This window comes from Saccoglossus kowalevskii, chromosome 2 (assembly GCF_978046115.1).
Source record: "Saccoglossus kowalevskii chromosome 2, keSacKowa6.1, whole genome shotgun sequence".
NCBI lineage: Eukaryota > Metazoa > Hemichordata > Enteropneusta > Harrimaniidae > Saccoglossus > Saccoglossus kowalevskii.
Genome location: NC_140642.1, coordinates 28,235,124 through 28,262,569, shown reverse-complemented (window position 1 = coordinate 28,262,569; position 27,446 = coordinate 28,235,124). Strand labels below are relative to the sequence as shown.

The following is a 27,446-nucleotide window of genomic DNA, read 5'->3' as shown; positions in this document are numbered from 1 at the left end:
ACCTGTTTGGGTGTTTTGAATCACAGTCCTATCATAAAAATATCAATTTGGATCACGTGATTTACCTTATAAAAATACATCTTGCCTTATACTAGGGACACCTGAGTTCACATTTCTAAAACCACCTTTTTACTCAGACTTGATTATCTGTGTACTCCACTTGTTTTCTCTCTTGGCCTGGCCGTTTGGCCAACGCCAATTCACACCACACTACGTCCATTTATTGACAATTATTTTTTAACAGAAGATTGAATATGAATTGGAGATGTTTTTGTGTCACATGGCGGCCCTGACTGATTGGACCCAGGGTTTGAACATCCACTTCATTGCCTGTATTGTTAAAATACATCATTGCAATAAATAACCAAAGAAAAGCACAGAGCCATATATCAACTTGACCCCATTCACTCCAAGGTCACTTTCCCAAAGCACGCAAACAACAGGTCTATATAATGCACACCAACTCCACCATACTTTCCATCAACATTTCACACTGTATTGCAAACTCTAAATATATTCAATGTCACACTTAGACAGCAAATTTAAATTTACTTAGTGACAAATATGTTGAGAAATGTAGACATAACACAACATGAAAGTATTTGAAGCGGGAGAGTCGTCACCTGCGCGTGCGTCAGATGGCCACAGAGTGTCATTGTTTACAAACATGCGTCTACCCATGAGACTTTGCGTTTTTAGCGTGTGATGTTATTGTCGCTTGGAACTCAATTCCTGCGCGTGCGTAGGGGACGACCCTTCCGCTTTAATGTTTACTTAAAGCCTTGTTTTGCATTATGGGCCAGCTATATGGATACTGGATATTCAGTATAATGCTAAACCAGACCACACAACAATAACATCAAATACAATCTCAGAGGTAGTTCATATATTGCAAATGTATAGAAAATAAATACGCTCTGCCCAAATAAACTCCCAGCTAACAAAACAACAAAAAATACCTATTAATATACTAGTGGCTATATGTAATATTTTATGAAAAATAAATAATAAACTTTTTCTAAAGAAATATTTCGAGACACCTTAGTAAGCAATCCGAAAACGCAAGTACTTTCCTTCAAAATTCCTATCTATATCACGACTTAAGATCAAATAACAAATACGTTGCATATGTCTTTGTGATTCTCTCCGGGAAATAAGTTGAGAAACGGTGGAGGAAATCAAATTTTGATCCGTTTTTTGGATATAAATTGCCGACATATTTCTCATTCCAAATTTATATCTAGATCTTCGCCACATCATATTGCTTGTAGATATGTGTTTGTTTTCTCAATTAAAAAAAAGGTTTCTCTAATGCACATGCTTAGAATATCACTATATTTCTTACCTTCAGTTTATTTATAGCACTGAAATCATAAATAAATTGCTAAAACTCATTTCGATGCTTAAATTCAAAATGCTTGTAGCAATAACCAACAAAACATTTATGAACGGTAAATATGGCTGCATTGACTGGAAACGCTCGCAGTAAGTTTGCTGTAATTCCTTTGAGAAACACACGGTAACCTTCTGCTTTAATACTCTTGCGTATACAGTCAATGGTACCACGGTACAATGGGGTTCCTTTGACGCCATCAGCCTGAATACGTGATTTGATTACATCTATTGGGTGCGATACAACCCAAGACAATGTACCAGCGATCCCACCAGATACGATCATTTCAGGCCAATTTAGCTCGTTTTGTGGATGTCGGGATTGGAAATAATTACACACCGACTTATCTAAACCAAAATATACTGCAAATCCTGGAACATCCCTGATGAGTGTAGAATTCATTCCACGATAACATCCTCTTATTCCTTCATCAATATATATCTTGTATATACATCTTATGGAGCCTTTGTATGCATGACTATGTGTTTTATAGTAACGATGGCTTTCCCCTTGTCCTTGTAACTGTACTCGTACTTTAGCCAGTTCCATGGGACTTGCCACAACACATTGCACAGCACCAGCTGCAGCACCAGACATGTAATGACTGAATACAGAATCTATGTTAAACTGTCTCTGAAGATTGGCTTCAACGCCAAATAGGATGGTATTTAAAAATGCCTGTCCAGCCATTGGCGACGCAAGCCCTTTAAACAGACCAAAAAACTAAAAGATAAAACAAATAGCAGTTTTACATTAGTAACATTTTTATATTGTGTTGTAAATTGTTATTAAATTCCAGAATATATGGCGTTAAAACAAACAAACCTCACCCCTTCGCTTTTAACAATGGAGGTCAAACAATGCCAGGTAGATCTATAGGCATGTGTTGGTACCGTTTCAAGCTTCATAGCACGCATCTAGATACCGAAGAATACAATATAAATTATTACTGTATAATAACATACAGCTGAACTTCATTGACCAATAAGTAGTATAAACTGGGTTTATATTTACATACAAGCCTGTACTACGATAATTGTGTGTCCATTATGCGTGTTGGAAACCATAAACCCCAATAAATAAAGGATCTACGTGGTAGCATGAAATGTTATTACAAGACACCTATTTAGCTTTTAAATTCGGCTTTATTCTAATTATTTGTAAAATTATGAAATTGCTAAATCTACTTGAATGAGACTCACTGTCAAATGTGGATAGAAGTTTGATAGATGTGTTTTTCACCTGTGTATGTTTTCTTGTCGAGGTTGCTATCAATTTAAAAAAAAAGAACTTACCCCATTAACGACAGACTGCCGTCCACCTTGAATTTGTAAACGAACCTAGCAATGAGATACAATAGTGTATATATTCAATATAGGGTGAATTTTACCAAATTGGTATTATGCAGGTCAAATTCATTTTAGAGAAAGATTACCTGTATACTTGAGAATAAATAAATATATTACCATGGCAGTCTTGGAAAACAAATGTATGAACTTTCTACCCTTCTCAAGTCACGTAGAGCTGATTTTACTGTATTTCACATTTACTCTTTATTTATTAGGTACTTCATGCTACTATAAACTATAACAATTTAGTTGGGAAACGGTTAGTAGTTTGAAGTCAGATCTTTGAATTTCTATCGTTTAAAAGCACTAGATATAAAATATTAGATTTTGGCGATGTGTTGCTAGTTTTTCTCAAAGATCTACCTTTAGTAAATTTCATTTTTAAATATTGGATTACAATACTATATTCTTCTATGAAAAGATGGGAAATACAGATTATTATATTGACACAAAATACAGTCAAAAGTTGGAAAATCTGCTCCACATGATCATGACCTGCGAAAGCTGAGTAGCTGACATATTTGTTGAGCATGGCTGCTAAGATATAAGCATGTACTGAGGTGTGATTTCTCGCCAATGTTGAACAGATATTATTCACACAAGATAGTACACATGTTTCCATTCATTAGATTGGAAATGTTATATGACTGCTTTGGTGTAAATAGATACCATGACAACTTTCCCCACTTGTTTCAGTATTTGTTATATTGTTTATGGGATATTTGAGACCATTGTTATGAAAGGAATAAATGTCACGTGTTTCAAGTAACTATAGTGTCATGATTGACATGTGCACAATCTTTAGAATCACTGTAGTATATGTGACAGTTAATCCAGGCATTATATTGGACTTGAATTTAAAAGTCGTAATGACGTCACTGCCATCAAATCACGTGATGACATCTGACTCACCTTTATTGTATCGAGAGGGTGACCGACAACAACCCCGGCAATACCTGTAATGAAAATAACGTTAGTTATTACATTATACGGCCCCTATACAGCACTTTGGTAGTTCCATTTCGTCGTTACGTTTCATTCACATGTCGATGTCAGTTAATGACGAGAATTTGCCCAAATTGCGATGATAAACATCGAATATATAAACCATGGAAATTAGAAAAAAATGTTTGTGTAGCTTTATCATATCCTTTTTTTTATTGTCAATAGCTTTATTAATATTACCTACATATTGTTTTTACTGTTGTTGTGCATGCAGTAATGCTTTATGTTTTGGCGAAAACAGGTCGAAAGATACTTATTCTAATCAATTAGTATTGTCAGTGTTATTATTTATTCATTTTATTTTCTGTTGCGCTTTTCTAAGAGTGCCAGATCCCTCCCAGAGTTTCTTGCCGTTAGAAATATAACTCTGTGTGGGATATTGGTGGTTGTAATAACCATGGTAATGAATAAAAGCTCCCCCAGAAAGCCATGTAACTATGCGAACGTAATACGGTGAAGTACATTAACGGCCATGACAAAACGATTTTACATATTTGAAATGCACGTTTGGCATTTTTGGCACGTTTGAAACTGTAACGTTTTTGACTTTCGGCATTTTGACACTCTGAAACCCGACTTTGTCGATGTAATACGTTTGGTGTTTTTGACACGTTAATTGATATGTTGGTCACTTTTTGGTACAGTAACCCGACTCTGCCGTCACAATGCTTGCATGCTGGGCATGTTCGACACGGGAGCATTAATTTTAATATTGTGTTCAACCCATTCATATTTATCTGAAATAATGTATCATATTACTAATGTCAAAACACTCAAAAATAAAATCAATAAAATCACTCCAAAACACGACAAAAACAATTACACCACTTCTCTTATCTATATGACGTGATTTAATGCCGACTTATTCATGAGAAAAAACTTACACAGTGTGATACAAACCATAATAAACACTGCAAATACAAATAGTAAAAATAATATAAAAAAGCCACAATAATTATCCTCTGTGACGTTTGTTAATATCAAGTGGTTGCTGGAAACACACATAATAAATCAATAAAAAACACTGTACTAAATATTGTTGAAAACGAGATACATAATAAAGACAATTACATCGTCGCCATTATTTCTACGGCGTGACTTAATGCTACGTTATTGCCGGGAAATTTATGCGAACAATGCCAAACGTGCAAGTGTTTCTATGACAAAGCCGGGTTTCAAAAATGCCAAACGATTACCCCTTACCGGGCCGTCGTATACGTGTTACAAATTTTACAAAATAGAAATATTTCTCAAGATATTGGTAGAACAGACATGCATAAAACAAAAATTGTAAACCATGAAATGGTGAAAAAATGGATAATTTGTTTTCACTGAGATTAGTATTTCATTTTGCCATTTTTAACACCCTCTTTTTCGAGACTGAAAACCAGTCTTGCAAACAGCGCCCTCACCGAGCTTGTAAAATGGCTGATGATTGATCCACGGTCAAAGTCGATGGTTGGTGCATGAATACTAATGGGGTGTGGTTGATTTTTTTGGGGGGGGGGGATCGTTTAAGTCGTAGTTTGGTTGTTTCTGAATAGTTTGGAGCGTTTGTGGGTCGTTTGAATATATATACGAAGCCGGGTTACACTGTGTCCGAAGTAACCTGTGGAGAGGAGTTGAAATGATTTAAAACTTACCACCGAAGCATCCACCAACGAAATCCAAAGTTTGATACATTGCGATTGTTGATTTGAAGGTTACACCATCGAGGTATTTATTAAATGCTTATATACCACGCTATATACCGTAGGCCGTGGTAGATGGTTGCGTCAGGTCCTTGACATGACCATATGGCTAAATAAATTACTGTGTACACATAGCGCTATGGATAGTGGGTAATAATGAATGTAGGTCAACAATGTACAACCCGTCATACAGCACAGTTGTACGGATTTGAATATATCTCTTGTATGTAAATAATTAAACTCTGGCTGTTTGTTCGGTACGTGTGTGTTTTCTTCGACGGAAATGTGATTAATGACGCTGCACTTTGGATAAACTCTATTAATACAAGTAACCTGTAGAATACTGTGTGGGTAATATTTTTTATATTGATTTTTGTTGCATTTGCAGCAAATAGTTACCAAACAATGAGAAATCTATAGGATTGAATATACCCCACAGCTGGCTTCACATGCATTGTTCATAGTTCATATGGTGCTTACACCAGGATTTAATTACAGCATCGAGGCGGTATGTGGTTACAGCTTAATGTTCGAGTAATCGCAAGAAATTGACATGACAATAGAAATTCATTAAAGACTGCCACTCCCATGCAATTAACAGCGAGTGAAATTCCTGGGATTGAAACATATATTTTGAAGTCACTGGTGTAGGCAACGAATAACTGCAAGTTGACATAAAGACGAGGTAGTTTATTTAATCAGTGGTCAACTAGAGGCTGAAATTATAATTAATTTGTTTATTTCAATTTCTCCTGACGTCAAATAGAATACACTGGTGAAACACGGTAGTAACTGTGGGTGAAAGGATGTTTTGGGGTGTAGTTTACATTGTATATAGAGTGGTAGGGTCGGGTGTAATGTGTTCATTTCCAACTATTATGAAGTCACGTAGAATTTCACTTAATTTATTTTTCTGACATGTTTTCAAGCATTACATGTGAATCCAATTTTCACTGTGCTGTGTCTCAATAGAGTATGAGGGAAATGGCATATTCACTGGAATTTATTTCAGGGGAAAAATGTTTTCAGTGATAATGAAGTATTATGACAGATACCCTCCCCGTGGCTTTCATTGCGTATGGAAGTTATTTTCACGAGTGATGCGGTGTATCCTGCTGCCGTACTTTCACGAGCGAAGCCACGGGGAGGGTGTGGGGTTCTGTTATTATACACATGTCCCATATTTGATTATTTCATATTAAAAAAAGAACGTGCAACAAACCGGGATAGAAATTTAGATCGGGGAACCCAATTGCCCATTAATATGCTCCAAGACAGTGCTGCGACCTAGCAACGCTTGTCAGTGTAGAACGCGTGTCGCTGTACGTGTGAAAATAAAATAATCAGACGTCTAATTTAAGTCATTGTCCGAATAAATAACTCGTGGATGTTTAAGCGCGGTGGTCGTAGCGCAGCTCGTGTTCGAATTTCATGTAAATAAACAATGTATTTTACACGCGTTGTATACGTCGCTGTGAGTCCCATATCGAACAGGACGCGACACGACGACTGTCGCCTTTTAGTTGGGACCACGATAGAACCAGAACTTAAACTGGGCGACTACGATACACGGTTGATGTTGAAGTTAAAAGTTCCTCCACAGATCTGTGCATTGGCAAACATGCAGTGACGGAATGACTTTCGTTGAAATCGGTCGTCGCTGACTCGTGAGCTGCACACTACAACCTCGTTTGTGATGTTGCTTGCTTGTCGTGGATGGACTGAATCTTGGTTACCGGTTAAATTTTGCTAATTTGGCGTTGGTAATCTTTATTTGGAACTGAGTAACGCCGCAACGTCGCCAACAGAAACCTCATGGTATATCGATGTTGATGGTTGCGGCTCCATATTAATCGGAGATTTCACTGCGGGTCCAGGCAGCGGGTGGATCTTCCGAGAGCCCTTCAAGATTTATAAAACTCAGATTCCAGGTGGTCAACAAACATTAAGTTCTCCCAATCCTAGTATTCTATGTGATGTACATCTAAGATGCCAAAAATGCTGGTGAACGATTTGAACCTGACAAAAATACTTGAAATAGATACCAGGAAGGGGAGGGGGTAAAAGAAAAGTTATATAACATTTTATTATTCAATAATTTATTAAAATACATAAGTTTGTCCAACCCCCTGTGATACAACACCTCAGACATAGCTCATTGTACTCGGCTTGAGTGTGGGCAAAAAGTTACTATTTGAATTTTTGATATCTGTTTTCATTAATGAGAAAGTTGACCCCGAAGTTAGAGTAACTGTTCAGCAGGAATGGCTTTTTAACTCTTCTGTGATTTTTTTTGGCTTGGCTGATTTTGTCACGGTTCATACTTGACAGGCAGGTCGTACCATCACTAATTGGAAAAACAATCCTGACCCACCGCTACCATGGCAACAGCCAAAGTCTTGTAATAGCAGTGCCCAAATGATCATGCCTTTTATTGTGGCTACGTTGCGCACTGGTAAGAGATCACCGGCGCCGACATTGTTACCACTGTCAACGGAATCCCAACGCAGCTTTGAACTTTGAATAAAATGTAAATGCTGCCTCCAATCTAGAAAATACTATCGCAAAACGGTTGGAAATAATACATTTAACGGCTGAATACGTCCTAACAATAAAATAAAGTGACTTCTAATGACTGCCATGTTATTTTGCGAACCTCGTATAAGGTGCCCGGTTTTAGTTATAAACAGACGTTCGCTTCACGTTCATGTCCCTTCCATGATAACAGCCGAAAACATATTGCTTGTTTTTTACCGGTTTTCATTGGCAACCGAAGTATTTTTATTTTGTAAACAAATTTTCGTCTGCTATTTTTATTCAGTTCAAATCGTTCAGCAACATTTTTGGCATATTAGGTGTACATCACATGGAATACTACGATTGAGAGAACTTGATGTATGTTGACTGATTTTTATCATAGTACGAAGTACCAGGAAGTTACTCAGTTCCAAATAAAGATTACCAACGTCAAATGAGCAACATTTGACTGGTAATCAAGATTCATGTAATCCATGGCTAACAAGCAACATCACAAGCGAAGTTGTAGCATGCAGTACCAGTAAGTCATCCCGTCAGTGCAGTACTGCAGTAACACGGCATGTTTGCCATCAGCATTGTATTCAAACGAATCACGTGGTGTGCCGTTCTCGTTCAAACCCGGGATTCGATCAATAGGGGAGTCCCATTAAAAAAACACATTGCAAATCATGCAAGTTCAACATTTTCAAACCAATATACTAAAACAGAAATGCTCAGAGATGCAAATGAAGGATAGATATTACTTTTCACTATACACATCTCTGTTGATACTATCCCTCACATATTCTACTCCCAATTACTCCTGCGTAAAATGGACTAGCCTCTTCATGTTGACATTCAGACTAAAATCACGTGACAGGCTGTTAAAATTGGCTGTTGTATACTCTTTCGCCGGTCTGGAAAAGGTGTTTAATTAACTCACATTCAAGCAACAATGCAGATTTCCCAGTGGAAGTGAGACTATTCGACTCTGCCACTAAAAAAATAGGGGTGTTTTCAGCAAAAAACGAATAACCCTGGAATACACACAATATACTGAATTTCGGAACAAATCGTGCATTACTTACAGCAGCAGAATACCACAGAAATATCAGACGAAACATGAAAACACTATATATTGTATTTCAGCTTGAACCCTCTATATTGCAATTCAAGGAATTAACCCCATATGTGCATCCATTTCCCACCTTGGTATCACCCACCCCTGAAAACAAACTCTTAATACCACGCTGAAGCGTTTGGTAATAACAATACACATGATTGTTATGACCAGTAAACACATTTACTTTTAACCGTTAGTTACCATGCCCAATGTTTTATTATACCATTTGGAGTAAGTGATTAGACTGCTCACAGCCCCCTCTACTCGTGGACTTATGTAAACCGCCAACTGGCTTTCCTTTTTTTCTGTCAAATTTTCTGATGATATTACTATAATAATGTGCAGAATTCAAAACTTCTAAATGTTCTTAATTTACAACAACACAAAACTCCCCTTATGTTATTAGTGATCAACCCCCATGTCACGAGGCGTTTGGATCTCACCATAAGGAACTAATTATGTATTGTTAAAAAGACACAATTGTTATATGTTATACCATAGATCTTAGAAAAGGTGTAAGGTCTAGGGTTTTACGCGCAAGATGTAATTATGTATCTATTAATTTATTGTCATAATATAAATTGATAACAGCCCAGAGGTAGGTTTTATAGCCCAGTAGGTAGACGCATTTGAGTTTACACGAACAGAAAGTACGTCCTGTTATGTGACCTCGATGTCACCCTTGGAAAAACCGATCGAGTATCCTTGTGGTGAATGAACAGGCCGATTGACACAATTAGCTGTGTGACGTCATTTAAAATATGAGACAGTGTGTTTCATGGGTTGTCGCTGCTCGAGATCTTGTCAACAAAGAGACTCTACGCTTTGCACGACCCTGAATGCTGTCGAACAGTACTAACATAGTCGAACCCGGCGTTTAACATCAACGTTTAACATCGCCCTGGCGTTGTGGAAGCGAAGGTAGAGCTCGACGCTTCAACTCTTAACTCGTTTGCGACTAGTATCTAAAATTCACCGAGCGACGACGCCGACTGATACTGTTCGACGCACGTCGGGAAAGGTTAGATACCGAACACAAAATAATTAGTCCTGAGTTTTGAATTATTATACTGTTATACTTGAATTATTATACTAGTACGTGATTTCTAGAATTGTTATTTTCCTGACCAGTTTATTTATGTAATATTTTACAAGTGCATGTCAATGATATACGTGACGAGTAGCCGCCCCCGGTCGTAGGATCGTTACCGACCTTGCTGAGGTGTCTACAGTGCGAAATTTCGCAACCCCACCTCTTACCAATTGAATAGTTGCGTTGTTGCATGGTGAGGGTCGGGTTTAGTGCTGAGAACCTTTGCAGGGGCGGGCGACACTGCAGGAAAGAATATATTTTGTGTACCTAATAAACTATGATTTCAAGTAATTTTTGTGTAGCGTCGTATGTGCAGATTGACCGGTATGCATTATTGCTTCTTATTATACGTGCATATATTTATATTGAACTATACTAGTGCCCATCAGTCTAAATTATTCCGATATTACACGAATTGTGTAATTTTATATTGGTTAAGATCCCGCACGTGAGGTGGTAAAAAATTGCACATTATGGTGTTAGGGTAATATTTGGCGTCACCTCGCGACAATTAACGCAGAACTCCTTTATGTAAGATAAAATAAAATTTTAAATAACATGTTAAAGGTAAAATAATGCGTTTGTTTAGTTTTACAGTGTTATTGCGCAACAGCTCACGTGCCATATTGTAAACCCACCATATTGCTGTGACTGAGACTTCAGATCATCGTTCGATACTGAACAGGAATATCCGCAACACTGACTGTTGATGAAGATGGAGAGTTCGCAAGTCGGACGAAATCTTGTTCACTGATTCATATTACAATCTGAACTCTGGTTATTTTGTGAACTGACAGGCAGGGTGTATACAAGTCTTGAACAGGGTCATCTAGTGTATTGTGAATAAACCTTACGTTACATACTGACTATCTATCTGCATCTCTGCATTGTGTACACCCTTGCCGCCTGGCACCTATATCCTACCAACTAGTGAAGCTAATCTACGACTGCCGAGTTATCCAACATAATATAAGCATACATGTACCGAAAAGGCACATTTCATCGTCTGTATCATTGATTTACTCATTTAATTTTCAACCAAAGTATGGGTTGCAGCACTGGTTGGCGCTCATATAATAGCCACTCCAAGCAAAAATGGATTAAACAATATGAAGTAGACAGGACAAATGACGACATACATTAAATGTAGATAAAAGTATGCTATATACTTGTAAAAGAATGTTACACTGAAAGCCTTCACCAGCGATACCGAGGTCATTCCACTCTCGTACTGTTCTATTTGTAAAAGCTCATTTCAGTACATCTGTCTTACATGGTAACAGGTTTAGTTTGTACGAGTGACTATTTTTAGTTTTACTGTATATTTGAAGATCAAAACTGTGAGGGCAACTTTTCCATGAAACATTATATTATAAACATAGTTGTCGGGTTTCTGTTCTACGATCGTGTAAACTTAAATAATTAAATTGCTACCATTGATAAAAATAAATATTGCTATTACAATTACTATATTCGCTGTATATTTGTTAAAAACAATATCAAGTTCAAACTAATTTAGTGGATATGCATTGGTGTGGCGCGTTATCGAAAGCCGAAATCCATTAAAGTTGCATCTTGACTTTTGCCTTTGTCAAGTTAAGCAGACCATTTACGGATCGTAATTAATAAGTTTCACAAGACCTGTGTTCTAAAACCGTGCTGCTGATATGTTGAGGGCGCGTTTCTGTCGTTGAAATGTTGAAGCCTACTCATAAATATAAAAACCCAGAATTTATTCATTTTGCAATAAATTGTACTCCAAGGCAATGTAAGGATATTGACCTGAAAAAGTTGGGGGTCACCAGCCTTTTTTTCGAGAAATTTATGGTTGTATTTTAGTGGAAAGTCGCCATTTTGACACTATTGTCATGAATTTGTTTTCGCGTATCTGTTGGTCGACTTAATTAGTTGATTACGAGCGAATTGCTGTGTTATGTCTGTCATCGTTTAGGTCTATTTGAAGTTTTGGACGGAACTTGGCTCAGTGATTTGGAACTAATTACAAGATACCGTCGCTATTCTGACATCCGTAGTTATTAATGTAGTGAACGATTAATCAAAAGATATGACGTATTCAGTACTTAGTTTGATTGGCTTTATGATTGAAGGTTACGCCCTAGAGTCTTTTTACTGCTTTGTAATTGGTTAGAGTTTTGAAAATGAATAAAGAGAGTTTGAGTTGGTCTTGGCGAATACTCCACGACAGACGCAGTCGAGAGTCCAGTCTTGGGCGAGTCTTGGGTCAGCCTTGCGAGAGTCTTGGGGATTTTTTCCCCAGGGCGCTGTGTCTTATAGAGTGCTCGATTGACCGACTAAGACGAGAGCTGAAACGTATTTCGTTGTGTGTGTCTTATTTGACTGTAAAGTTAAAGTGACTTTCCCGATCCCGTACCTCAAGGGGACGAGATAGAGAGACGAGACGAGATTCCCCCCTGACAAGTGTGGAGACCCCGAGAGAAGAGATTTTACACCTGATACGTGGTGTGAGAACCCTGGGCATTGCGTTTTACGCACAAAATCATCCTGTGAAGAGAAGTGAATGGCGAAGGTGTGTCTGTCTTGCGAACCGAACTAACTGGCTCGATGGCAGAGACAAAACTGCGCTTGACGACTAACGGCTTTACCCGAACGACACCGATGTACAACGCTGAAGAGATGAAGACTTCTGAACCCCTTATGAAGGACGAGTACCGGATAGGACTGTATAATTAAGAATTGTGTGACATTAAAGACAAGAAGAAGAGAAAGAACGACCCGGACTAACGCGACAAGAGAAGAGACGCTTATAGACTTTGACTTTAGCTATCTGTGTATTGCTTAGAGAACTGCTCGCTGGACACTGTAACTGACACTGTGTAACTCAAGGACGTTGAACTCTTTTCCACATTCCTAACCCTATTGCTCAGTAATGTAATGTATTGCTTGCTTTTTCTATTGTTTTTACCGTTTTTTTTTTTTTTGTGATGTCGAATTGTATGTTGTGTAAGCGCCCAGATCTTTGTTTTGAACTGATATTTAGTGACGTGCGAGGTCCTTTATAACGATTTAAGCGCGTTTCAGTGGACGAGTATTTGCAACACAGTGTTTTGAGTTTTGTGATAGTTTATAGTGTTTTAAAGAGTTTATGAGTACGGATTATGATGGGGAGAGTGATGCCCCCACGTGTTTTTTTAAAGAGTTTTGAGATTTGTCGAGTACAGAGATACCGACGTTTTAAGAGTTGTTTTTGTTTATGTGTTGTTTTCCGGAATACTTCTGATGCTTTTTGAGTTGAGAGCGCCTTTGTAACGTTTTTTAATGTCTTTTTGGGATGAGAGTTTGGTGCGCTTATATACGTATTGTTTGATATCGCAAGCTTTTGTTCATGATTGACAGGATTATATGTGACTCAGTAGTTTCTATCGTTTTGCCTTTTTCCGTCTTTATGCCGGAGGACTAATGTGTTATGAAAGCGACATTGTCTTTGCATTCTGTTTCCACGCCGTATGACTTTTGTTTAGATTAACGACTTTTGAGTTCAGTTGAAGTTTATAAGCGTATGTGACAGGAGTTTGATTAATAGCTTTTTATTCATTGTTTATTAGTTACCGCTTTGCAATGCTTTAACCGAGAGACGCATCCCTGGTAATCACGTGATCATGCTGTCGACTGCAGCGATTGGCTGATCGCTTGGTTACACCGCCACGCCTTAGTTTTTTTTGACCTTTTGATATAGAGTTTGTAACCTTAGTAACGGAGAAAGTGAAGCGACGGGTTATCTCAGCGAACCGTTTTGAGAAAAGTGAGTCGTTTGGTAGCCTTTCCCTTGTTTTTGATTTATAACCGTATATTTGTGACTTTATAACCATTGTATTTAGACTTTATAATCATTGTACTTAATTAGTGTGTTTTACTCTTTTTGATTTATTCCTTTTATTAGTATTGTATTTAACCTGTATGACGATGAGTGGCTGACGGTATCTTTGATTTATGAACGTGTTATGCCAAGAGGCATATCTCAGTTTGGGTGAAGGGATGTGTCATGAATTTGTTTTCGCGTATCTGTTGGTCGACTTAATTAGTTGATTACGAGCGAATTGCTGTGTTATGTCTGTCATCGTTTAGGTCTATTTGAAGTTTTGGACGGAACTTGGCTCAGTGATTTGGAACTAATTACAAGATACCGTCGCTATTCTGACATCCGTAGTTATTAATGTAGTGAACGATTAATCAAAAGATATGACGTATTCAGTACTTAGTTTGATTGGCTTTATGATTGAAGGTTACGCCCTAGAGTCTTTTTACTGCTTTGTAATTGGTTAGAGTTTTGAAAATGAATAAAGAGAGTTTGAGTTGGTCTTGGCGAATACTCCACGACAGACGCAGTCGAGAGTCCAGTCTTGGGCGAGTCTTGGGTCAGCCTTGCGAGAGTCTTGGGGATTTTTTCCCCAGGGCGCTGTGTCTTATAGAGTGCTCGATTGACCGACTAAGACGAGAGCTGAAACGTATTTCGTTGTGTGTGTCTTATTTGACTGTAAAGTTAAAGTGACTTTCCCGATCCCGTACCTCAAGGGGACGAGATAGAGAGACGAGACGAGATTCCCCCCTGACAAGTGTGGAGACCCCGAGAGAAGAGATTTTCCCCCTGACACTATTATAACACTTTTACCACAAGTTCCTATGGCAGAGATATTATACAATATCTCAAAATCTAGCCTGGTGACACGTTTCTCAAAAAACAAAACTGTAACACACAAAATAATGCTATTTCATTGTACCATGAGACATTAGCTTCATGATTGTACATAATAAACTAATGAACATAGTCATGCGATTTATAACCAATTTTGTCAAAAATTATGACGAGGCTTATCAGCAACATGGAGGTAAATTACCGTGATTTTATTTGCATATCAGCAAATGGTCCCCTAATATAACCGTCGTTCAACACGTTTTTTTTTAGAAAACCTGCATTTATCCTGCATATGACATTACTCTCGTGTAACTGCACATGCATGATTCCTAAGCGATGGAGTTGACAAAATAGTTCAAATGGAGATTACAACACATTTCACAAATACAAGCTCCCAATCGACTAGTTAATGTACGAATAGAAATAACAAAAATATATATGTTCTCGACAGCTATTGTAGAATAATTCTTGTAAATGTTGTCTTTATTACACAAATACTCGGTTTATTAGTGCATATTAATGAACATGACATACTATTCGGCTAAATATGATCTCTGCATTCTTTTTAAACCAAAATAACTGACAACGCAGTGCAAATCAAACATCTGAACCAATTTTGTATTATTTCAGTCAACTATACTTACTGGCACGTAGTATAGAATAAAGTAGAAAACAAAGATTGTATCTCTATGGGCATGCTGTCGTGGAACGCCAGTGAAAAATAGCTACAAGCCGGTAGGCTGGTTGGCGATCCGCTCCACACAAAAAACAAGCATGTTTTCGGTTGTTCCCATGGTAGGACATGAACGTGAAGCTAACGTCGGGTCATAACTAAAACCGGGCCCGTATACGAAGTTTGCAAAGAGCATTCAGTCTTCAGATGTCACTTTATTATTAGCGCGTATTTTGTTATAAATATCATATTCACGCAAGTTGACCCTTTAACCTAGATTTCGATAAGACGACAAACCTTTTAATTCCGAACGTTTTGCGATTGTATTTTGTAGATTCTTTGATTGAACGCATCATTTACAGTTCATTCAAATGTCAAAGTTGTGTTAAGACAATGTAACAATGTCGGCGCTGGTGGAGGGGGGGGGCAAGGGGGATAGCTGGTACATGCATTTTACGTTTTTAAAGGAAATAAAATTGAACGTTCCATTTACAGTAAAAAAGTATTTTTTTTAACACTTTACAAATAAAGCAAATTCCTAATTATATTTTACATTTTTATAATATACGTGATAATTCGTGTTTGAGAATCAAACTTGGAAATTGCGTACTAATTACGACATTTAATGTTGGAAATGTTTTATACGCTTACAGAAAATAAGATCTTTGTACAAATTACAGACTAATAAATAGATGATTACATTTTACACCTTACCCATGTCTACAAATTTACGTTTTTTTATTTATTTAAATTACATTATTACGAAATTAAAAATTCATTACAGCTTACGAAAATGCCCCTTGCCGACCCTCACTGGTGATCTCTCGTCGGTGTGCAACTTGAGCAAAATAAAAAAATATGATCATTTGAATACTGCTATTACAATACTGGTAGGATACGGGCACCAGTTTTAGTTTTAAACCGACGTTATACAAATGTTTATTTTTGAGTGTAGGCTCCTTAGGCATTCACTTGGTTCAATACATGATGTAGTGCTATTTATGGTTTGGTTTAGTAGAACACAGCCCCTCTGTAACTCTAATACATAATATTTTTCTCATCCTTATAAAGCACCCTTTATTGGTATATTTTTGAAATATGGTGTACTAGTATTTGTAAAAATTATGAATGATAAACGTTCTTCTATATAGGTCACAATTTGTGAAGTCTTTAATTGAGATTAATGGGCGGGTGTAATAAAGACATGCATGTTGTTTGCTACTTATTATAAAAGAGAATGTCTCAGAAAAGGCAGATTATTTGAGATGTGATAAAATAGGAACCTCATATTTTCATATACCGAGCATTTTAAAAATAAGATTACATGAATTGTATAAAAGTTTTTAAAAGATTAACAGAACAGCAACATGCAAAGCAAAATTTGACAAGAAAATGTGCCCCTTGTTTAATACATTTTTGTACTACATACATTGTATTAATCTCAGTGTAGCATTAATAGCATTAATTTGAAGAAATTTCACAAATAATAGTGCAGTAATATATTTAAGCAAAATAAAATACTGATCAGGTTTGAAATAGCTATGAAACATTGTACTTTTTGTATTCATACTCATAACAACATTGCACTTGCTAGTCACATCAAAATTGAACTTGGTTGACATTCCATAGTGATTGATAAGATTCCCAAATTTGAAGATGATCAGAAAATAATTGTTTGAGTTGTAGCCATAAGAAAAAGACAACTAAAATAAGTAAAATTTAATGACTATCTTGAAAAATAAACATAAAACATGTACCATAGTCATACTTGGCTGAGACCCTAAACTGGTTAATTTAATAACCAAGTTTGAAGAAATAAAAACTGTTTTAGTTATTGTAAGCACAACAACAGCGCAGAGGACAGACATATATCTTGCCTTGCATATACGATGATACGGACAAGGTGAAAATAGTTACATAACACATTGCACGTATGGATCAAGGCTAATACGTTAATAATATTAGGTTATTCGTAATGAGCTTAATATTATACATCTTTTTCTTCCAAGGATACATCATGAGAATGCCCATCTTCGCCAGCCAAGGACAATTTATTCGGCCGAAGCCACAACATTAACACTTGGCAGAATTCACTACGATTTACTGTATGTCGCACGCCCTCAAACGATTATAAAATTCCCTTCGGCTTATTTGCATTACCCAATTAGAGCTCACCATAGAAACGACACATACTTTGTAAAATTAAAATAGTGGAATAGAAATGAACGTGTTGCTAGCCTTTTTCTCTGTGAACGATCTTACTGACCATCAAAAAAAGGCGCTATATCTGAAAGTACTGTATCTGAGGAAAATGATGTGTTTGTCCCTGACTGTGTAGCAACGAAGACAGGATCGGGCAAGCCGATATGTTACCAGTTTCGATAGTTTTGTCAATTTACTAAAACACGGTTTGCACAAATATTTAGACATTCCATCGTCTTAATTCACTTGCCCACAAACAATTTTCAACGTTGGAATGGGAAATTTTGGAAACGTGTCAAAGAATATAGACAGTCTGTTCTTGACTGGATGAATCAGCGCAAAGCCTACATGTAATTTTGTAATCTGTGATGAGCTTCCGACCTTCACACGGCCTTCACATTTATGATACAGCAACGCTGATTGGTGACGCCAGCTCCATAGCGCGCTCAATCAAATGACTGGATTTAATTGCAGTGAAATACAGCTTTTCCTATTAAACACGATCACGTACGGGTTCGTGGGCCGGTTATGAATGGGGTATGCCGAAATCGACCTTCTTTGTCCGGTCCGGTCAAACCCTGGTGGCAGCCATGCTTGATTTTATTATTAGAGGACGCTTACGGGCGTAATCATCCCATATTTGGAACTCGCAAAATTACGACACGCTGTAACTTATGGCGTTATGGTGACAGATGTATAATAAGTATTGATTATTCAAACAGAGGGAGTTTTTCTGTTTCTATTATGCATGTAACATAAATTATAGAACCCCCTCCAGTTCATCACAGTCCCTGTTCTGTGTCGTGGGTCCAACTATTGGATTGTCAGAAATGGGTAACTTTTGGAGTGGGAATGAAAATAACATTCAAGAAATTTGTAAACGTTTAGAGACTGACTATGATTCAAATTGGAAAAAAAATATAAAAACAGATGGGACAAAGAAACAGAATAAACTAAGAACGTATAAATTATTCAAAACAGAATTTAAAATGGAGGAGTATATAAATAATGTTAAGGATGGTGGAATAAGAAAATGAATATGCAAACTAAGAATAAGTGACCACCCCTTAATGATTGAGAAAGGCAGGCACTTAAGGCCAAAGGTTAAAGTTGAAAACAGGATCTGTACAAGATGCAACACAAATTCAATTGAGGATGAATTCCATTATGTTATGAAATGCCCACAACATATTACAATTAGGAGCAAATTGTTTGACTCAATTAAAAATAAAACTGTTAATTTCTATTTGATGGATGAAGAGTCAAAATTTAAATACATTATGGGCAACACTTCCACATTAATACAGCTTGGCATTTTTATAAAAGAAAGTATGGTAATGTGACACAGTACGGTAATTATCAATTCCCTGATTTTTCCAAGCCCTTTTGTTAAACTGTTTTAGTATTTTTTTAATGTATTTAGGAATTGTTATCTAGTTATAAATTGGACTATGTTCTATTCAAAATGAATAATGTCAATAAAGTTAAAGATATCTTGGTTAAGTCATAAGTGAGCTTATAGGATAGGACAATGCAAAGCTACATACTATTTGGTGACTTGTATAAACTGAGTGTATATAAATAAAGACAAACAAAAATAAGGACAATCTGGTGAGAAATGCCCGCAGATGGCCAACTAGCAGGGAAAATAATCCATCCCTGATGACTTAGCCAGAATGGAGCCACCATTGTCTTGGTTTACAATATCCTGAGTGTTGCAACTGTCGATGGAAATGACGGTAATGGATGTACATGACGTACATCGGCCACTTGGCGTTCAGTAGTGAATGCTTGGTTCAGGTCGTGTTTTGGCAACCAATGACAAGATCTGGCATTTAATGCAGTTTAATACTGTGTTAGTATGATATATACCCCTGATAAGAGTGCACTAACATTTTTTGCTGTGCACACCAAGTGAGAATACCCACCATAAGAGATCTGAGAAGTATTGACCAGGTACAGGGGTACCTACCTGTGAGAGGTAGGCTGCAGTTACAGCATTATAGCCAAACGTTGCTTGGACTGTTGGAATTGGTGGTATGCTGATCTGCTTTTAGTCCCTTTGTTGAACGTTAAAGTAAACTCCCATTCAGGCTTCGATGTCATTTCATGTAAACATCACCTTCATTGACTGCATTGGATGGTTATCACCTTTCTGTTTACGTTTGCCTTTACCCATAAGTGTAAGCCTGAGAAAGAAAGTGCCTTGTATGCAGTTGCAGTATATATCTCTGTTATAGACGCTCAACTTTAACACACACTGTGTAAATTGATAGACCCTGCAATAGATCTACTGTAGAACCCTTGATGAATTCCACCAGGGATTTACCTACAGATTTCATTTCACTATCAAATAATGTGGGGGTTCAATTCAAGCTGAATTTTCTAATCGATGCTTGCTTGTAAATGTAGTGGAGCAAGTCTAGACAGCACAACAGTATAGAAGTGTAATCAAAGTATGATAAACATTCAATGATTGACAACAATCTATAGAAGATACACTACAAGCTGCAAACTTGACACACGAGTATTTTAGCTCAGGCTCTCAAAATACACCAGGGTTTTAACAAATGGAAACATGATTCAATCTTAATATTGATTATTCTTGAAATAAAAACGGCAAAACACTTGACAAATCCACGTATCTAAATAAACGATTGCCTTAAAATTCACAATTCTGGCACGAGAGCCAGTGAAATACAACCCGTCAAATGTGAATACACAGAGCAAGTGGGTAACAGGTGTGTGATTATACATGACGTACAAAGATTCCCCTAAATAGTCAAGGCTTTTGGACATAATGGCGCCCAATAGTGGGGATTGGCAGACTAAGTATCATTTCTAGCCCCACTTTGCAAATTCCTTAAACAGATGTATATGATCAGTGTCATAAGGACCTCAAGTTTCTCCATCGAGAGTGCATTATATATCAGCGGTGGTATCAAGCAGATGAACAGCTCTGGAAAGTAAAGATTCCACCAACTACTTCCTTCATGCATCGAAATCAGATGATTGATACAGTATTTAAAAATTAGGCAACGTTGCATGCTTTTCATGGTAGGCGTGTACAGATAATGGCTTCATGTTCAGTGTCTTGCATGGCAATGCCATCGCCTCAGGTAAGATTATTGCTGAGCAAATGCTATTGACAACTTTCAGAATACCCTTGGTTGGCTCCCGAACATGGAACACGTCTCTTAATTTTCGTACAGATAGTGTGGAACCAGTATCACCGCAATCACATTTTGGTATGTCAGCCATCTTTGAAAGCTATCCTGGCTAAGTTCAGGTAACAGCCAGTCACATCGGCTATGAGCATACTAGGTAACACCCAGTCACATGGGTTATGAGCATACTAGGTAACATCCAGTCACATGGGTTATGAGCATACTAGGTAACATCCAGTCACATGGGTTATGAGCATACTAGGTAACACCCAGTCACATGGGTTATGAGCATACTAGGTAACAGCCAGTAACATGGGTTATGAGCATACTAGGTAACAGCCAGTAACATGGGTTATGAGCATACTAGGTAACACCCAGGCATTGGTTATGAGCATACTAGGTAACACCCAGTCACATGGGTTATGAGCATACTAGGTAACAGCCAGTAACATGGGTTATGAGCATACTAGGTAACAGCCAGTAACATGGGTTATGAGCATACTAGGTAACACCCAGGCATTGGTTATGAGCATACTAGGTAACAGCCAGTCACATGGGTTATGAGCATACTAGGTAACAGCCAGTCACATGGGTTATGAGCATACTAGGTAACAGCCAGTCACATGGGTTATGAGCATACTAGGTAACACCCAGTCACATGGGTTATGAGCATACTAGGTAACACACAGTCACATGGGTTATGAGCATACTAGGTAACACCAAGTTGCATTGGTTATGAGCATACCAGGTAACACCCAGTCACATGGGTTATGAACATACTAGGTAACACCCAGTCACATGGGTTATGAGCACACAAGGTAACACCCAGTCACATGGGTCATGAGCATACTAGGTAACACCCAGTCACATGGGTTATGAGCATACTAGGTAACACACAGTCACATGGGTTATGAGCATACAAGGTAACACCCAGTCACATGGGTTATGAGCACACAAGGTAACACCCAGTCACATGGGTTATGAGCACACAAGGTAACACCCAGTCACATGGGTTATGAGCACCCAAGGTAACACCCAGTCACATGGGTTATGAGCACACAAGGTAACACCCAGTCACATGGATTATGAGCACACAAGGTAACACCCAGTCACACGGGTTATGAGCATACAAGGTAACACCCAGTCACATGGGTTATGAGCACACAAGGTAATACCCAGTCACATGGGTTATGAGCATACTAGGTAACACCTACTCACATGGGTTATGAGCACACAAAATAACACCCAGTCACATGGGTTATGAGCACACAATGTAACACCCAGTCACATGGATTATGAGCACACAAGGTAACACCCAGTCACATAGGTTATGAGCACACAAGGTAACACCCAGTCACATGGGTTATGAGCACACAAGGTAACACCCAGTCACATGGGTTATGAGCATACTAGGTAACACCCAGGCATTGGTTATGAGCATACTAGGTAACACCCAGTCACATGGGTTATGAGCATACTAGGTAACAGCCAGTAACATGGGTTATGAGCATACTAGGTAACAGCCAGGTATTGGTTATGAGCATACTAGGTAACACCCAGTCACATGGGTTATGAGCATACTAGGTAACACCCAGTCACATGGGTTATGAGCATACTAGGTAACAGCCAGTAACATGGGCTATGAGCATACTAGGTAACACCCAGTCACATGGGTTATGAGCATACTAGGTAACACCCAGTCGCATTGGTTATGAGCATACCAGGTAACACCCAGTCACATAGGTTATGAACATACTAGGTAACACCCAGTCACATGGGTTATGAGCACACAAGGTAACACCCAGTCACATGGGTTATGAGCACACAAGGTAACACCCAGTCACATGGGTTATGAGCACACAAGGTAACACCCAGTCACATGGGTTATGAGCACACACGGTAACACCCAGTCACATGGATTATGAGCACACAAGGTAACACCCAGTCACATGGGTTATGAGCACACAAGGTAACACCCAGTCACATAGGTTATGAGCACACAAGGTAACACCCAGTCACATGGGTTATGAGCACACAAGGTAACACCCAGTCACATGGGTTATGAGCATACTAGGTAACACCTAGTCACCTGGGTTATGAGCACATAAGGTAACACCCAGTCACATGGGTTATGAGAATACTAGGTAACACCCAGTCACATGGGTTATGAGCACACAAGGTAACATCCAGTCACATGGGTTATGAGCATACTAAGTAACACCCAGTCACACGGGTTATGAGCACACAAGGTAACACCCAGTCACAAAGGTTATGAACATACTAGGTAACACCCAGTCACATGGGTTATGGGCACACAAGGTAACACCCAGTCACATGGGTTATGAGCATACAAGGTAACACCCAGTCACATGGGTTATGAGCACACAAGGTAACACCCAGTCACATGGGTTATGAGCATACTAGGTAACACCCAGTTGCATTGGTTATGAGCATACTAGGCAACACCCAGTCACATGGGTTATGAACATACTAGGTAACACCCAGTCACATGGGTTATGAGCACACAAGGTAAAACCCAGTCACATGGGTTATGAGCATACTAGGTAACACCCAGTCACATGTGTTATGAGCACACAATGTAACACCCAGTAGCATGGGTTATAAGCACACAAGGTAACACCCAGTCACATGGGTTATGAGCATACAAGGTAACACCCAGTCACATGGGTTATGAGCACACAAGGTAACACCCAATCACATGGGTTATGAGCATACTAGGTAACACCCAGTCACATGGGTTATGATCACACAAGGTAACACCCAGTCACATGGGTTATGAGCATACTCGGTAACACCCAGTCACATGGGTTATGAGCACACAAGGTAACACCCAGTCAGATGGGTTATGAGCACACAAGGTAACACCTAGTCACATGGGTTATGAGCATACCAGGTAATACCCAGTCACATGGGTTATGAGCACACAAGGTAACACCCAGTCACATGGGTTATGAGCATACTAAGTAACACCCAGTCACACGGGTTATGAGCACACAAGGTAACACCCAGTCACAAAGGTTATGAACATACTAGGTAACACCCAGTCACATGGGTTATGAGCACACAAGGTAACACCCAGTCACATGGGTTATGAGCATACAAGGTAACACCCAGTCACATGGGTTATGAGCACACAAGGTAACACCCAGTCACATGGGTTATGAGCATACTAGGTAACACCCAGTTGCATTGGTTATGAGCATACTAGGCAACACCCAGTCACATGGGTTATGAACATACTAGGTAACACCCAGTCACATGGGTTATGAGCACACAAGGTAAAACCCAGTCACATGGGTTATGAGCATACTAGGTAACACCCAGTCACATGTGTTATGAGCACACAATGTAACACCCAGTCACATGGGTTATAAGCACACAAGGTAACACCCAGTCACATGGGTTATGAGCATACAAGGTAACACCCAGTCACATGGGTTATGAGCACACAATGTAACACCCAATCACATGGGTTATGAGCATACTAGGTAACACCCAGTCACATGGGTTATGAGCACACAAGGTAACACCCAGTCACATGGGTTATGAGCATACTCGGTAACACCCAGTCACATGGGTTATGAGCACACAAGGTAACACCCAGTCAGATGGGTTATGAGCACACAAGGTAACACCTAGTCACATGGGTTATGAGCATACCAGGTAATACCCAGTCACATGGGTTATGAGCACACAAGGTAACACCCAGTCACATGGGTTATGAGCATGCAAGGTAACACCCAGTCACATGGGTTATGAGCACACAAGGTAACACCCAGTCACATGATTTATGAGCACACAAGGTAACACCCAGTCACATGGGTTATGAGCATGCAAGGTAACACCCAGTCACATGGGTTATGAGCACATAAGGTAACACCCAGTCACATGGGTTATGAGCATACTCGGTAACACCCAGTCACATGGGTTATGAGCACACAAGATAACACCCAGTCACATGGGTTATGGGCACACAAGGTAACACCCAGTCACATGGGTCATGAGCATACTAGGTAACACCCAGTCACATGGGTTATGAGCATACTAGGTAACACACAGTCACATGGGTTATGAGCATACAAGGTAACACCCAGTCACATGGGTTATGAGCACACAAGGTAACACCCAGTCACATGGGTTATGAGCACCCAAGGTAACACCCAGTCACATGGGTTATGAGCACACAAGGTAACACCCAGTCACATGGATTATGAGCACACAAGGTAACACCCAGTCACACGGGTTATGAGCATACAAGGTAACACCCAGTCACATGGGTTATGAGCACACAAGGTAACACCCAGTCACATGGGTTATGAGCACACAAGGTAATACTCAGTCACATGGGTTATGAGCATATTAGGTAACACCCAGTCACATGGGTTATGAGCACACAAGGTAACACCCAGTCACATGGGTTATGAGCATACAAGGTAAGACCCAGTCACATGGGTTATGAGCACACAAGGTAATATTCAGTCACATGGGTTATGAGCACACAAGGTAACACCCAGTCACATGGGTTATGAGCATACAAGGTAAGACCCAGTCACATGGGTTATGAGCACACAAGGTAACACCCAGTCACATGGATTATGAGTACACAAGGTAACACCAGGTCACATGGGTTATGAGCATGCAAGGTAACACCCAGTCACATGGGTTATGAGCACATAAGGTAACACCCAGTCACATGGGTTATGAGCATACTCGGTAACACCCAGTCACATGGGTTATGAGCACACAAGATAACACCCAGTCACATGGGTTATGAGCACACAAGGTAACACCCAGTCACATGGGTTATGAGCATACTAGGTAACACACAGTCACACGGGTTATGAGCACACAAGGTAACACCCAGTCACATGGGTTATGAGCATACAAGGTAACACCCAGTCACATGGGTTATGAGCACACAAGGTAACACCCAGTCACATGGGTTATGAGCACACAAGGTAACACCCAGTCACATGGATTATGAGCACACAAGGTAACACCCAGTCACATGGGTTATGAGCATACAAGGTAACACCCAGTCACATGGGTTATGAGCACACAAGGTAACACCCAGTCACATGGGTTATGAGCACACAAGGTAATACTCAGTCACATGGGTTATGAGCATGTTAGGTAACACCCAGTCACATGGGTTATGAGCACACAAGGTAACACCCAGTCACATGGGTTATGAGCATACAAGGTAACACCCAGTCACATGGGTTATGAGCACACAAGGTAACACCCAGTCACATGGGTTATGAACACACAAGGTAACACCCAGTCACATGGGTTATGAGCACACAAGGTAACACCCAGTCACATGGGTTATGAACATACTAGGTAACACCCAGTCACATGGGTTATGAGCACACACGGTAACACCCAGTCACATGGATTATGAGCACACAAGGTAACACCCAGTCACATGGGTTATGAGCACACAAGGTAACACCCAGTCACATAGGTTATGAGCACACAAGGTAACACCCAGTCACATGGGTTATGAGCACACAAGGTAACACCCAGTCACATGGGTTATGAGCATACTAGGTAACACCTAGTCACCTGGGTTATGAGCACATAAGGTAACACCCAGTCACATGGGTTATGAGAATACTAGGTAACACCCAGTCACATGGGTTATGAGCACACAATGTAACACCCAGTCACATGGATTATGAGCACACAAGGTAACACCCAGTCACATAGGTTATGAGCACACAAGGTAACACCCAGTCACATGGGTTATGAGCACACAAGGTAACACCCAGTCACATGGGTTATGAGCATACTAGGTAACACCCAGGCATTGGTTATGAGCATACTAGGTAACACCCAGTCACATGGGTTATGAGCATACTAGGTAACAGCCAGTAACATGGGTTATGAGCATACTAGGTAACAGCCAGGTATTGGTTATGAGCATACTAGGTAACACCCAGTCACATGGGTTATGAGCATACTAGGTAACACCCAGTCACATGGGTTATGAGCATACTAGGTAACAGCCAGTAACATGGGCTATGAGCATACTAGGTAACACCCAGTCACATGGGTTATGAGCATACTAGGTAACACCCAGTCGCATTGGTTATGAGCATACCAGGTAACACCCAGTCACATAGGTTATGAACATACTAGGTAACACCCAGTCACATGGGTTATGAGCACACAAGGTAACACCCAGTCACATGGGTTATGAGCACACAAGGTAACACCCAGTCACATGGGTTATGAGCACACAAGGTAACACCCAGTCACATGGGTTATGAGCACACACGGTAACACCCAGTCACATGGATTATGAGCACACAAGGTAACACCCAGTCACATGGGTTATGAGCACACAAGGTAACACCCAGTCACATAGGTTATGAGCACACAAGGTAACACCCAGTCACATGGGTTATGAGCACACAAGGTAACACCCAGTCACATGGGTTATGAGCATACTAGGTAACACCTAGTCACCTGGGTTATGAGCACATAAGGTAACACCCAGTCACATGGGTTATGAGAATACTAGGTAACACCCAG

The 27,446-nt window shown here is 39.3% G+C and overlaps 1 protein-coding gene across 1 annotated transcript; it reads right to left on the bottom strand.

Moving 5' to 3' along the window:
* Window positions 1–529: 529 nt before the first annotated feature.
* On the bottom strand, window positions 530–5,575 carry LOC100377765 (mitochondrial basic amino acids transporter-like). The gene is made up of 5 exons (XM_002732574.4): window positions 5,391–5,575; window positions 3,655–3,698; window positions 2,689–2,733; window positions 2,224–2,310; window positions 530–2,116 (listed from the first exon to the last, which is right to left on the bottom strand). The coding sequence occupies exons 1-5, from the start codon at window positions 5,428–5,430 to the stop codon at window positions 1,385–1,387; spliced, it is 948 nt and encodes a 315-aa protein (XP_002732620.2). The 5' UTR covers window positions 5,431–5,575; the 3' UTR covers window positions 530–1,384.
* Between the last annotated feature and the right edge of the window lie 21,871 nt (window positions 5,576–27,446).